General features: G+C 36.1%; 1 protein-coding gene across 1 annotated transcript in view; it reads left to right on the top strand.

Moving 5' to 3' along the window:
* Window positions 1-14,356, top strand: part of Myo3a (myosin IIIA) — a 199,550-nt gene that overhangs the window by 59,745 nt on the left and 125,449 nt on the right. Inside the window, exon 8 of the mRNA XM_027953097.2 lies at window positions 1,608-1,763. Coding sequence (XP_027808898.2) covers window positions 1,608-1,763 — 156 coding nt within the window. The remainder of the gene's footprint in view (window positions 1-1,607; window positions 1,764-14,356) is intronic.

Here is a 14,356-nt window from a genome sequence, read left to right as displayed (position 1 = left end):
TAGCTTTAAAGGGATCCCCATGATTCACAATGTCTGCCCTCATGTCTTCAAGATCCTTCCCTACAGATCCTCAATGGAACTTGGGTTCTTTGACATGTTTCTCACTGTGTCCCATCTAAGAAATATTCCTGGTTTCCTCCAGGGAGTTAGAATTCTGCCTTGCATAGTGTTATATTTTGTTCCTCTTCCACTAGTAGTATTGCCAATTTTATTCAACTTTACTGTTTTTGGTGACTTTCTCTCTAACTACACAGTAAAGCAACTCTGGAGCACTGAATGTGTCTTTCTTTGCCACTGTCACTCCAATAGCACTGTGTACCTGGTACACATTGGTTATTGGTAAAGTTTTACTTGAACAAAGTACTTTCTTTCAAGTGTGACTTTCCTTAGCATTTAGATGTGTGTGTTACAGATATTAAAAATTGCTATGCATTTTCTGTTTAAGTAAAACTTGTTCTTATTTTTAGACATCATCATCCTTATTTCTTAGCATTTTTATCTTTTTTGGTTAAGCCTGATGAAATAAATGGCCAAATTATAATCCCAGGAGGATCAGCAATACTGCTTGTCACTGAAGCCAAGGATTGGGCAGCAGGGACTTCTAGTTCTTCTCCTTCTCCTTGACCTCCTTTTTCTTCTTCTTTTTCTACTTGTTAGTATCCAGTTTTATCATAATTACAGAGCCTCTGTATCTCAGGGTTGGAATGATCTTAGAAAGTTATAAGAACTCAAACACATAGTCACAGAGCTTAAATCCTTCTTGAACATGTGCGTGAAATGGCCATTTGATCAGTACTGAAATATCCCTTATAAAAACAGTCATGCTTTCCATTGCAGCCCATTCCACCCTGATAAACTTCACTGAACAGATTCTTCTTTACACTGACTTGAAAGCTGTTTCTCACTTGACTACATGCCTCAATCCTAGATTCCCCCGACCCCCTCATAACCACTGAGAGCTACCAAATGCCTCTTCCAAATATTTGAAGACAGATGCCATGGCTGAAAAAACATCCTAAGTCTGTTCAGATGCTCCTCCCCTGCTGTCCTTGCAGGTGCTCTCATTGGCATGGTGTGCCCTGGTGGAATCTACCAACAGGTGTGATCTGCAGTGCTACATCTATTGTATGACCTCAGGAAACACATGCTGACATGAATGCAAATGTCTGCAGCAGATTAGTCTTCTCCAATGGGTTAGCAGTTTTACCACTAGAAAGAAATCAGTGGAGAAGTTTGTGTTGATTTTAGATAAGCATTAAGACTGTAATGGTTTCACTGTTGTTTACCTTTAGCCACTGACTTGAAGATGAGACTTTGCAGTAGAGACAGAGTTTAATTATCACTATACATTAATGCCTGCAGGGAGACTAAGGAAGTGGTATTGAGTGGAAAGTTGATATCATAACAGCGTCCTAATTCTCAGTTATGTGCACATTTGCAGACGTTCATTCATCATTTTGAAGTTTAATATTTTTTGAGATGTGCTTGGACTGAGCATCTGTGAGAAGTATCACTTTCTTAGTAGAATATATTTTTAGGAATATAAATAATAGACTCAAAACTCTACCCTATTGAATGATTGTATTTTTTTTTTTTTGCCAGTGCAGGTGCCTGACTAAAGATTATGAAAAGCGCCCAACAGTATCAGATCTTTTACAGCATCAATTCATTACTCAAATCGAAGGTAAAGATGTGATGTTACAAAAACAACTAATGGAATTCATTGACATTCATCATTGCATGGGAGGCACAGAAAAGGCCAGGTAATCAAATAATATCTGGAGCCCAAAGTCCAAATTACCTGAACACCCTGGACAGTTTTACAGGTCAATAGTTGCTAGGGTGGAAAAAGACCTCATTGAAGTTTATCTGGTTGTGATTTGAAGGTAATGGATTACTTACATGGAAAGTGAATGTCACATGTAGAGTTGCATCCTGATAAAGGTAAAGTTACTGGCAGCAATTTTTTTTTTCTTTTTATGGTACTAGGGATTGAATCCAAGGATGCTTAACCACAGGGTCTCACTAAGTTGCTGAGGCTGGCTTTGAACTCATGATCCTCGTATCTCAGCCTCCCAAGCCACTGGGATTACAGGGGTGCACCACTGTGCCCGGCTGGCAGCATTTTTTAGTGACTCCATGATGATTAGTGTTGGTATATATTTCTTTGTTTTCTGGTCTTTTGCAAAATAAAATATCTTAGATCTTGGATTTAAAAAAGAAAATGTATTAACTCTTGAAAGACTTTTTAATACTATTATTAGTTGGCATAATTTTCTCTGGTTCAATTATATTTAAAATCATTTAATATCTTTCTTCATACTTCCTATTTAGATTTTTTCTTTTTTTTAATTCATATATGACAGCAGAATGTATTACAGTTCTTACATAGAGTACAATTTTTCATATCTCTGGTTGTATACATAGTATATTCACACCAATTCGTGTCTTCATAGCTGTATTTTGGATAATAATGATCATTATTTTACCATCATTAATTACCCCATGTACCCTCCCTTTTCCTCAACCCCTCTGCCCTATCCTTATCTAGAGTTCCTCTATTGCTCCCATGCTCCCCATCCCTATGAAAAGCACCCAGCAGTATCAGATCTTTTACAGCATCAATTCATTACTCAAATCAAAGGCAAAGATGTGATGTTACAAAAACAACTAATGAAATTCACTATGAATCAGCCTCCTTATATCAAAGAAAACATTGGTTATTTGGGATTGGCTAACTCCACTTAGAATCATCTTCTCTAATGTTTTAGGGAATTTATAAGGTACGTAGAACTATACAACATAAAAAAATTCTCATGTACAAAATTCTAATCTATAAACTTGTAGTATCTTTTATGGATGAATATACATTTTTTAAAGCAAAATTTAGAATAATGTTTACTGGTGCTCTGGAGTCTGTCTTCTTTCAATGAATAGTGAATATTCATGTCATTAAATATCCTCCTACCACAAATATTTTAATGGCTGCACAGCATTTCTTGCCTGATTATTCAATGATTGCTTTAAATTTTTTTCTCTTATGAGATATGTAAGTTGTTACTAATTGTTTTTACCTTAACAAGTAATATTGTAAAGAATAGAGTTGTACAGGAATTTCTTATCCTTTTTTTAAAAAACATTTTTTTTAGTTGTAGATGGACACAGTACCTTTATTTTATTTATTTATTTATTTTTATGTGGTGCTGAGGATCGAACCTAGGTGAGCACTCCACCACTGAGCCACAACCCCAGCCCTCTTATTGTTTCTTTAAGATAAATTCCCATGGAAGGTACTGTTAAGTCAAAGGATAGCATTTTGTAATTTAAATTTATTTTTGAGAATCCTATTGGTTTCATCTCCGAAGCATATCACAATTTGGGAAAATGGTAGATGTGAATAGAAAACAGGACATGGCTTATTTGAATTCCTGTTGTGAGTTTAGGTATGTAATTACTATTGTTTAATGCCTACTATGTGTTAGATATTGTCATAGAACTTATTCATACTATCTCATATGATTTTACAACAGACCTGAGAAAAATCATCCGATATCCTATTTTCACAGCTGAAAAGAAATGAAGTTTATAGAGGTAATTAACTTGTAGGCTGCATGCATAATGAATTACTTGATCCCAACGTCCATGCTTTATCCATGAGCAAAAGGTCTAACAGTTGTGGATAACCTCAGGAGATAATGATCCTTGCTTACATGAGTTTATGGTCTTGGTGAAGATACAGAATGAATATTCCTTTAACAAGTAAATATTAAGGTTGTGACTAGAATTAAGTGACCAAAAGAAAGAGGCAGGCAATAGTGTATAGTGAGGAGGTGGCCATTGGCTCCTCTGGGCCTGTCGTTACATCTTTGTGTGAATGGAGTTCCATAGTCTTCCACAACCCCATCCTTCTCAAAACAAGCAACCAGCAAACAAACAAAATAAACAGAAATTGAGGTGTACCAGCATTGTATAGGATGTTCAATGTCAAGAACTGTGAAGCATCTGATTTTACTCTGTGTGCAAGCTGACAAGTTGGCCTGCTAGCTTCATGAATGCTAATAAAAGACTCAAGAGTCTGAGATAAACTCATAATAGCTAAACTATGTAATAAACCTAGGTACCCTTCAACAGATGAATGGATAAAAAAAAATGTGGTATATATGTATATGATACTACTCAGATTTAAAGAATGAAATTATGGCATTTGCCAGTAAATGGATGGAACTGGAGAGTATCATGCTAAGTGAAATAAGCCAATCCCAAAAAGCCAAAGGCTGAATGTTTTCTTTGATATGCAGATGCTAATTCACAATAAGGGATGGGGGGTGGGCTGGGAAAGAATAAAGTTACTTTAGATTAGGTAGAGGGGAGTAAAGAGACAGAAGGGTGTATGGGGGTAGGATAAAACAGACATTATTACTTTATGTGCATATATGATTGCATGAACAAGATGATTCTACATGTACAATCAGAAAAATGAGAAATTATACTCCATTTGTGTCTGATATATCAAAGTGCATACATGTATTCTGTCATGTACAACTAATTAGAACAAATAAAAAACTTTTTTAAAAAAAGAGTCAGAGATCAGAGACAAAGGACTTGATTATTCACGGCAAAACTGGAAGCACGAATTTTCTGTTCATGTTGGTTGTCCCTGCCCCTTAAGTCCTCAGGGTAATATGGAACTTTCAAGGTGGATACTGCATACAGAGTAGACTTGCCTTATGGGTGGAAAACCCTGTATTTAGGGAATTAGAATATTTTAAAAGCATGTCTAGTATCCAGCCTAATTTTTGCCTGAAAGAGACGTTATCTTTACTATCCTGGATAACAAAGAAAATACAAAGCAAACAAACACACACCTTCCATCTGTCCTGGAGAGAGACAATTTTTTTAAATTTCCAAGTTATTTCTATTTAATCATTGAAAATAAAGTCTTGAACAAAAACTAATGCAAGACATGCATTGATGTGAGGGACCCAAGGAGATTTTCTCCTAGCATTCAAATATAACAATGGTTAAACTAACTACACAATATTTGGATTTTAATCCTGATGTTCTAGGTTTCAGTTATCAACACTTGAAAAATTACTATATGTTGGACATTATGTTTAGGTTTATACTTCTGATTCTGACTCACAAGATGTGTTCTTGTTTATACTGGTAAGAATAGACCATGCTTCCAATATGAGAGCCCATGCCTTACTCAATTATGGAAATTTTTTTAGCCATTATTCCTTTCAATATTTATCCCCTCTGATTCTTCTTATTATTTTTCTCCTAAGCAATGAATGGTAGAATTTTCAAATTTACCTTACTACATGTTTTGAAACTTTTATTTAATGTTTGTCATCCATTTATCAATTTCTCCTACATGTTGGATGAATTATTTGGAATTGTTTTCCAATTCACTAATTCAGTCTTCGAACTGGGCCTAGTCTAGAAACCATACTACATATTAATTTTGCATGCTGATGTCTGTATCAACACTTAGATTTTTCATTTCTAGAATTTCTCATACTTTTATTTTTTGAATCATTCATGCTTCATTCATATTTGATTTTTTTGTATCTGGCCATTTGTATCTGCTTATTCATATGTGGCTGTGTGTGTGTGTGTGTGTGTGTGTGTGTGTATTTATTCTTTTTCTCTTTGATTTTATACATACTCTTCAACACTTTAAGATTTGCATTTCCTAGCCCCACCCCCACCCCTTATTGTGGGTATGAGTTGTTCTGATTATTGATATCATTGGTTTACTTAATATTTCACTTTCTTTTGTGCTTTTGAGTTTGACTTTACTTCCCCATCCTGAGTGGGAGTTGTTTTTTTTTTTTTTCTTTCTGCATTTTCTTCCTTTTTGGAGGTTTGGCTTATGCCATGATTTGACTTAAGATTTCCTAGTCCAGAGCCTTCCTGCCCCTTGTGTGGAAGGATATTGTAGCTGTAGTGATTGTGCTTTCCAATTTCTAATAAGAGGCAGAGTCCTACCTCCCAACCATCTGGAAATTTCTCCCCTTATTGGGAGGTATTTTGATCTGTTGAAGCGTGAATAAATACCCCCTCTATAGAATGTTTAAACAGGCTCCTGAAATTCTTTCTTTTATGTATGTTGAACATTTACCTAAAACATTTAAACCATATGACTTGCATTCCCTTATAAAGGAAAAACTTAGCATCTATTTGAATAAAAAAATTGCAGGGGCTGGGGTTGTGGTTCAGCAGTAGAGTACTCACCTCGCATGTGTGAGACCCTGGGTTCAATCCTCAGCACCATATAAAAATAAATAAGTGAAATAAAGGTATTGTGTCCAACTACAACTAAAGAATAAATATTTTAAAAAATTGCAAACTAAATTTGCCTTTTGTAGTAGTTATATCATAAAGATGTTATTATTTTAGTTTTTTCATACTTACATAGAAAGAAAAGTATCTTTAGTATTTTACTTGATGCCCTCTATATGCTAATAATAATTAATGTTGTATGTGTAAATTGTAGTATTTTCATATAATTTCACAGAAGCAATAAAGAATACTTACAAGATTTAGTTACTCAAACATAGATGTCTCATAGACAGAAAGTACTATTAGTGACACTGTTGTAATCATCCCTCTTGGCCCATAAATGTGGTTTTCAAGGTAGAATGTAAGGCAACTTTGAGATTTAGCTGAAAGGATTAACAAGTGAAAGATGAATTGAAAAACTGTTCAACCATTCAGTGTTAGAAGTGCCTGGTTCAAGCTGACAGTTGTTTATTAGGTGTGGGACTTTATGCAATGTAAATTCACTCAAGTAAGATTTTGATTTTGCAAAAGAGAACAATGAAAGGAGAAAAATCAATTGAAAATAATAAAAGGGTTCGTGTGGTGCAATCCAGTGCATGACTCCATTTTACTTTCTATTTGCTAGGCAAGCTAATTTTTCTTTAATGGCTTAGACTATGTCATGGTGAGAATTATTCACCCCTTGGAACATTTACCCCTTTTCCTCAGCACATGAGACTTTGAAAGTGCTGTCCTGACTGCTCTTATAGCAGCCCATCTTTTCAATTCCCATCTCCACATGAATGTTTCAAAGAAACTTCAAAGTCAATATCTCTAAAATTGAACTTAGACTACTTCACCCCAAATTAATTTGTTCCCTTCCTTAAGGGAACATTATTATTAATAATGACACCACCATTCATCCCATTATCACCAACTAGAAATCTAGGGATTGTCTTGACAGACTACTCTCTTGTACTTTCTATTTTTAGCCTAAAGCAGGCTGAATTTCTTAGGTCACCATTCAATGCAATGTCAATGGTAATATAATCTTTGCTACCATAGAAATAATGAGTTGAGGTGACACCCATATTGTCTCAATATTTATGGAGGCCTTTGTTTAAAGCTCCAGATAAAGGTTCTAACACAAAGGTCTGACAGCAGAAGCCTTTATAGAGTCTGTGCTTGCTGTCTTACTTTTTAGGATAAGAGTTAAGACCAGCATGTAAATGACCATTATACGAAGTAGAGAGTTTTAATCGCATAAAAGGGATGCAAACAATGTGAGGATTTTTCTGCTAGAATATTTCTGCTAGGCATAACAGAAGAGCTTTGAATCAGCGCTGCAAAGATAAACTGGAACTAATCACATCAAAATAGAATTACCATGAGCTGAACACTATGGATGGAAAGAACAGCCTGAGCAGAATGATGATAGCAAGGAGATATGCTCACAGAAAGACAAACATTTAAACTTGTAAGAGGTGTAGCTCAGAAATAGGATTGGACAGCTACACAGAGGGCAGACCATGGAGAGCACTGGAAGTCAGAGAAGTTTGACCTGTAAACGTCACAGCCACAGGAAGTACCGCATTCCTGCTCCTACACCACCTGTGTCCTAATGGACACTGGTCTTTCATGGATTCTGAAGTCAAACTATGGATACACCAAGACAACTATAGATATTATTTTAGATGTGTTTTTTTTATTATTCCCAAAATTACCTTCATCTCACTGTTTCTTCTTTTTTATTGGGGGGGGGGGTCAGGGGGAGGTACCAGGGATTGAACTCAGAGGCCCTAGACTACTGAGCCACATCCCCAGCCCTATTTTGTATTTTATTTAGAGACAGGGTCTCGCTGAGTTGCTTAGTGCTTCACTTTTGCTGGCTTTGAACTTATGATTTTCTTGCCTCAGCCTCCAGAGCTGCTGGGATTACAGGTGTGTGCCACCGCACCAGGCTCCTAATTTTAAACTCCTGTAATGTTTAGAAATAGAGGAAGTTGGTCCTCACTGTGTTTAATTATCATCTATTTCTAAATGTCTCTGGCTGGGACTTGTCCTCCAGCCATCTGTCATTAATTTCATCATTGATTAATTACACACACTTGAAACCCAAAGCCTGCTTGGAGCCACCAACCATGGTTGCAACTCCAGTTCTCTATAGCAGCCTATATAGGGACCCAGGTGGGAGTATTTCTCTTTTTACATCTCAGTCTATATCAACACTAATGGCTGTGAAAATGAGGTAAGAACTGAAAATATCTCAAATCAGATACCAGGAACAGGAAAGCACAGTTTTGGATACAAGATAACCTAGAGTTTGCCTTTATTCCGATAGGAATCTATCATCATCCAGAAAATGCATAATGATAGCTCCATCTCTAAATGATATGACTACTTGTTATGACCAGATCTAGAGGGTAGTCTAGGAAAAAAAGAAAAAAGGAGCAAAAGTTCACATAAAGGTAATTCTAATATGAACAGAGGTCAATAATGAGTCTTGAGTATTGGAAGGTTAATGAATTTGCTTCGGACCTAGTATATATCTAGTAAGCTGTGATAGGCAAGGCAGTTAGTGGCTAGTTTGGGATATTTGGGGATGAGATATCTATTGATATGTATTTATTTCTGCTTGTGTGGATTTTAAAAAATTATTTTGGACTGCATATATATCTGTGCATGTGTGCTTATATTCTAAGTAATATTTCATTTTAAAATATTCCAATTCTGTCTTGACTGACATCAAGAGTAAAGGAATTATTCCTGTGAAGAGCTAGAAGGAAAGATCTCCTAAAGGTTCACCCAGGAAGCAGCAGATAAATAGGAGGGGTGGTGGTGGTTCTAGCACCAGGAGATTTAGAAAAGAAATAACTTCCTTTTTCCCCGAAATATTCCTTTATGCCTCTATACACTACTTCCCCTTATGGAAAAGTTCCCAGAATATGAGCTAAATAGGTTTTAAACATGGTCTCCAGGAATTTTATATGGATTAGGCAATTGAATAAGTATTCCCCGGAGAAGGCCCTTATGAGTACCTCGGATCCTGAGTAGCGTCAAATAAAGAAATTCAAAAAACAGGAAGAAAAATGCTAATGTGTACAAAAAAGTCTGTAAATACTATAATTCCAAGAGTAAGTTACATTGATGCTTCAAAACAAAACAGAGTGAAAAACTATCACATTCATACAATCTGCTGTCTATGTTAAATCACATAATCAGAGGAAACTGAGACCAACCAGGAAAGTCACAGTCATTCAACAGCATGTCACGCTGCAGAGGAGCTGGCCTAAAACCCCCTTGTCCTAACATCTAGGTCAGAACCTGTCTTTAGGCTTCACCCTCTTTTTTTCTCCAAAGAAATCATACAATCACAGATTATTCTTGCTGGAGAGGAACTCATAACATGGTTCCTTGTTTTAGAGATCAAAAAACTGAAGCCGCGAGAAATTGAATGCTGCCTTCTGAGACAATAGTCAATTAACAACCAGCTCAGGGCCATAACTCAGATGCCATTTTCGGACCAGTGCTTTTACAAGTTTCTGTATTCTTCACTAGTAATAGAAGTTAGCAATCACAAAACTGATGTTGTGGAGAATTGGGGGTTTGGTTTGATTTCTTTGAACTCCTTTCTATGGCTTACTTACAGTACGCATTTAAGCTTACATTTTAGCCTGTCTCTGATACACAGCAATTGAAATTTGCATCACTGAGTAGTATCGTTCACTGGTCAAAGAATCTTTGCCTGTTTTCCCTAAGACTTTTTTTTCTTTAATTATTTGTATAGAATGTGGAAACAACTGTATTTAAAATGGCAATGCCTGTAATCCCAGGGGCTCAGGAGGCTGAGGCAAGTTCAAAGCTAGCCTTAGCAACTTAGCCAGACCCTAAGCAACTTACCCTGTCTCAGAATAAAATATAAAAAGGGCTGGGGATGTTGCTCAGTGGTTAAACACCCCTGAATTCTATCCCTGATACAAAAAAAAAGACAACTTATAGCATACTTTAAATGTTTGGGATATAATCATTTAGAATAAGATTTAAATGACCTGTTGACATGGGTGTCAATGATTGTCAACATGGTGATCATTTTGATATCTTTTGAAAAGAGTCCATCTCTGTGATGAGGGTAGGGGTTTGTATGAATTGAATCAAAATGAACCTGACCTCTTTTGCTTAGTTGCTGGTGTTTACAGGGTTAGATTTATTTTGATTCAATTCTGGATAGTTTCTATCATCCCCTTGCTCCTTTATCCCTACCCCCTGGTACCATCACACCATCCTTTTGTACTGTCATGGTTTGATATTCTTAGTCCTTCTATAATATAATTTCTAGGGTTTTATGGTTTTTTTCTGTATTTGAATCAATTCAGTCCCCACCATAGTATTTTTTACTATTACCACTGCCCTCTCCTGAGATCTCTGATATCCTCTTGGGTACCTACATTGTATCATCTCTTTCTGCGGTGCTTCAAACCCTGAATGCTTGAACTTGAAGTTCAGTTTAGCTGGGTAAAGGTTCTCTTGGGTTACCATTTCTTTTCCTCAAACATTACAAACATAGTTCACTATCTCTTTGGTAGTGTGCATTGGCCTTGAGAGAGCCGAGGCAGCGAGGTTCTCCCCTTTATTTGTGACTAGCATTTTTAGTGAGGAAGCCCATGAGATTTTCAGTGCCTTTGCCAAGCAGGGTCTCACTGTGGATTCCAAGCAGTGTCTCACTGTTAGCTCTTCAATATCAGTTCAGCCTTGACACTGTGGCAGCTCAACTTAGCTCAAGAGAACCAACTGAATCTTGGTTCTCCTTCATTGTTGATTGAGCCATGCCCCTTACCCCTGCTGTGACTTCAGTCATGTTTATTCTATATCTTGAATCTTTAAAAAAAAAAAAGAGTGTAAAGTATTCTTTATTTACTTATATGATGGCATCAGAGTCATTTAAATAAAAATAAATATATATTAGTGCTGTAAATTAATTGTTATATGGATGTTGCTTTACAAAGAGAACAGCATATTGTATTTTGCAGTATGTTCATGAATTACTAATCCAGCTGGACTATTTTTTTTCAAAAAAAGTAACATACTATTGAAAACATTTTTTTGAGATTCACTTTGTCCTGATTTGATTTTCTCTACTTTCTGAATTCACCCCGCTCAGATTTCATCTCTTTCTGTTATCATATTTCTTCACTAAAGTTTTATACTTTCTCTTAAAGATGTTTGCTTTTTAAATGACAGATCATGTTGGAGATGTCTTTTGAGAGATGGGGAGCCTTTCATCTAAATGTCTTCCATGTTTCTTTCCTGTAGGACCTGTTCTCCATCTGCTTTTTGGCTTAAATGTTCTTCGTTCCTCCTCCTTCCCCTCTTCTTTTTCTTGGGGGAGGGGGGCGGTGGGCAGGGCTAAGGGTTTGCATAGTGATGAATGTCTTCTCCAGTGGCACGGGAACACAACCGTATTCTAGCCAAACAAAAACAAAACAAAAAAACACTGTCACAGTAGTGAAAGTATGATTAGAGAGGTCTTTGGTTTGGATTAGACTGATCTTGCTCTGACACATCTACCCTCAGTTTTGAACCTTGAAGTAGTCAGGAGTCCAGGGCCACTGAGATGTGCTATCCCAGGCAGCACCCTATAGATCATCCTCTCTGTGGCTGAAAGCACAAAGACACAGTGACAGTTATCATGCAAGTTTTTATCATATGTAGCAGCCATCACTGTCTCTTTCCTTCCTTTGCCCAGTCTCCCTAAGCCACCGACCACCCCTCTGTGGAAGTAATTGGTGGGTCATTGTCACTGTGGTTCTCTTCAGCCACCTACCCCCTTGCTCTCCTGAATGCTGAACTATCATCAGGGCCCTTTCCCACACCTCCCATGACCCACTGGTCCCTAGATTGGAGACCTCCAAAGTGTCTCTCAGTCTTTAGTAAAATCAGTTACTGACCAAGGTCTAAGGAGTTCTGTGGTTCTCAGATTCTTCTCTCTTTTAACACAGATTTCACAGTGCTTAACAGTTATGCTTTATACACTGTAGTTTGAGCCTGTGACCATTTTATTTTTCATTAATGAAAGAGACTTTTCTCTACTTTTCATTCTTTTTCTCATTTAGTGAGTTTCAAAGGGAAAAAAAAAAACAATTATTTTACCCTGTAATTTAACTTGAAGTAACTCTTTCTCAGCTTCTATATAAAATAAGACATGGTATGGTGGCTTACAGATGACCACAATTTTTGACACTTCTTGTCAAATTTGTGTCAATGAGATACTTAACATTGGTGTCTCTGTGGCCCCCTTTTGAGTCTCTGTGACTTCCTCAGCTAAAAGAATACAGATGAAGTAATGCTGGAGTGTTTTGAAGCCAGACCATATAAACTAAGTGTCCACTTCATGTATCTTGAAACACTGAGAGCCAGGAACTGCCATGAAATTATTGCTACATCTTGAGACCACCATGCCAAAGAACACATGGAGCCTGAACCACTAGGCACCATTCCGTATTCCATATTTCATGTGAAGGCCTTCACCCCAGAGCACATAAACAGAAAATTAATTTTGCCCCTACAATTGGGTGGTAGGGATGTGTGCATCAGAAGACTGGGAATATTTTGAAGATATTTGCTTTATAGCCCAAATAGACTACCATCTTTGGTACTAGCTATGTAAACATGATTTTAGAACAAATAGAGAATTAAATAGAGTTAAATCCATCCCTACTTCATAGTTCAATGATCTGGGTCTTAGCCTAAAAGATTTTGTTCTCCTAAGTGCTTTCACATAAGAATGCATTCAGCAAATCTATATGAGGACATGTTTCCCTACAGTTCATGACAACTAATTTATTAATTCTTTCTTATTTTCAGCAACATTCAATGGAATATTGTTTTTCTTTCATATTCAGTATTAAAATATGCTAACTACAAATAGGGAAATTTAAATTTTATCAGATATTAGGACCACACTTATAAATTCTGAAAGTTTATATCAGACTCCTAGATTTTTATAATGTTAGTGTTTCTGATGATGTTCTAGAAACCATTAAAAATTTCCTCAATAGCATAAGCCATTTTTAGCTACATTAAGTTGACTCAAATGTTTTTAAAATATTTGTAGGTTTTCTTGAACTTTTCAATTATTTTGTAAAGAGGCTCCTGAAAACTATTACATTTTACTTCTTGGGATAATATACCATGAATCCAACAAATACATGTAAATCAATAGGGAGAAATAAAACACATTTTACTATAAATAGAACAATTTCCTGAAAAATTTTGTATGTACTTTTCTTTCCATTTTTTTTCCTTTTCTCTTAAAAGAATTAGCCTATTTGTAAAATGTAGACACACACACACACACACACAAACCCAAGAGATTATCAAAACCTTAACCAACATTTTGAAGGTTGCAAGAAATATTGTAGTATTGCCTCTTTGTTTCTTTCTTTTCTTTTCCAAATCAGCAGTGGCCTAGGATGTGACCGAATCCAATTTTCTGTTGTTGTCATGAGAAAAGACACATTTGCATAGAAATATATTTACTACCTAATTCTGAAATATCCCACAGGAGATAGGACACTGAATATAGATGATAATATCTTATTTTGGGTAGTGAAGCAAGATGCATGGGTGGAATGAAATACAGAGCACCTATTTTCCCTGTCATCACATTTTTAATCCTCTAAATACATTTTTCCATGATGTCAAATATATCCGTTGTAAAAAATATACTTATCGATTGATAGTAACTTACTGGAAAAATTTTTGCTTTAAAGTAGATAAAAATTTTAACCATTATTTTTGACAGGGAAAGGGAGAGAAAAAATTTTGAGGATAGTAGTCAAGACATAGGATAAAATATTTCATTCTTTGGGTGGAACTTGAAATATCATGCCCTCATTCTTCATTGTAGGCACGTAAAGCCTTATCTCTGACTGCTGAGATGCCCTAATCTTGTTTGCTTCCCCCTTATTTTTCTCATCTCTGCCAAAAGAAAAAAAAAAAGAAGGAAAAAGTGCTGAGTTTAACAGAATTTTTAGTTTTGGAAGATTCTAACTCACTTTGAAGTTAGAGATTATACATTTACATAAATACA

Source organism: Marmota flaviventris, chromosome 12 (assembly GCF_047511675.1).
Source record: "Marmota flaviventris isolate mMarFla1 chromosome 12, mMarFla1.hap1, whole genome shotgun sequence".
In the NCBI taxonomy this organism is placed as follows: Eukaryota; Metazoa; Chordata; class Mammalia; order Rodentia; family Sciuridae; genus Marmota; species Marmota flaviventris.
Note: the sequence above shows the minus strand (reverse complement) of the source record. Positions and strands in the feature narration are given on the sequence as shown.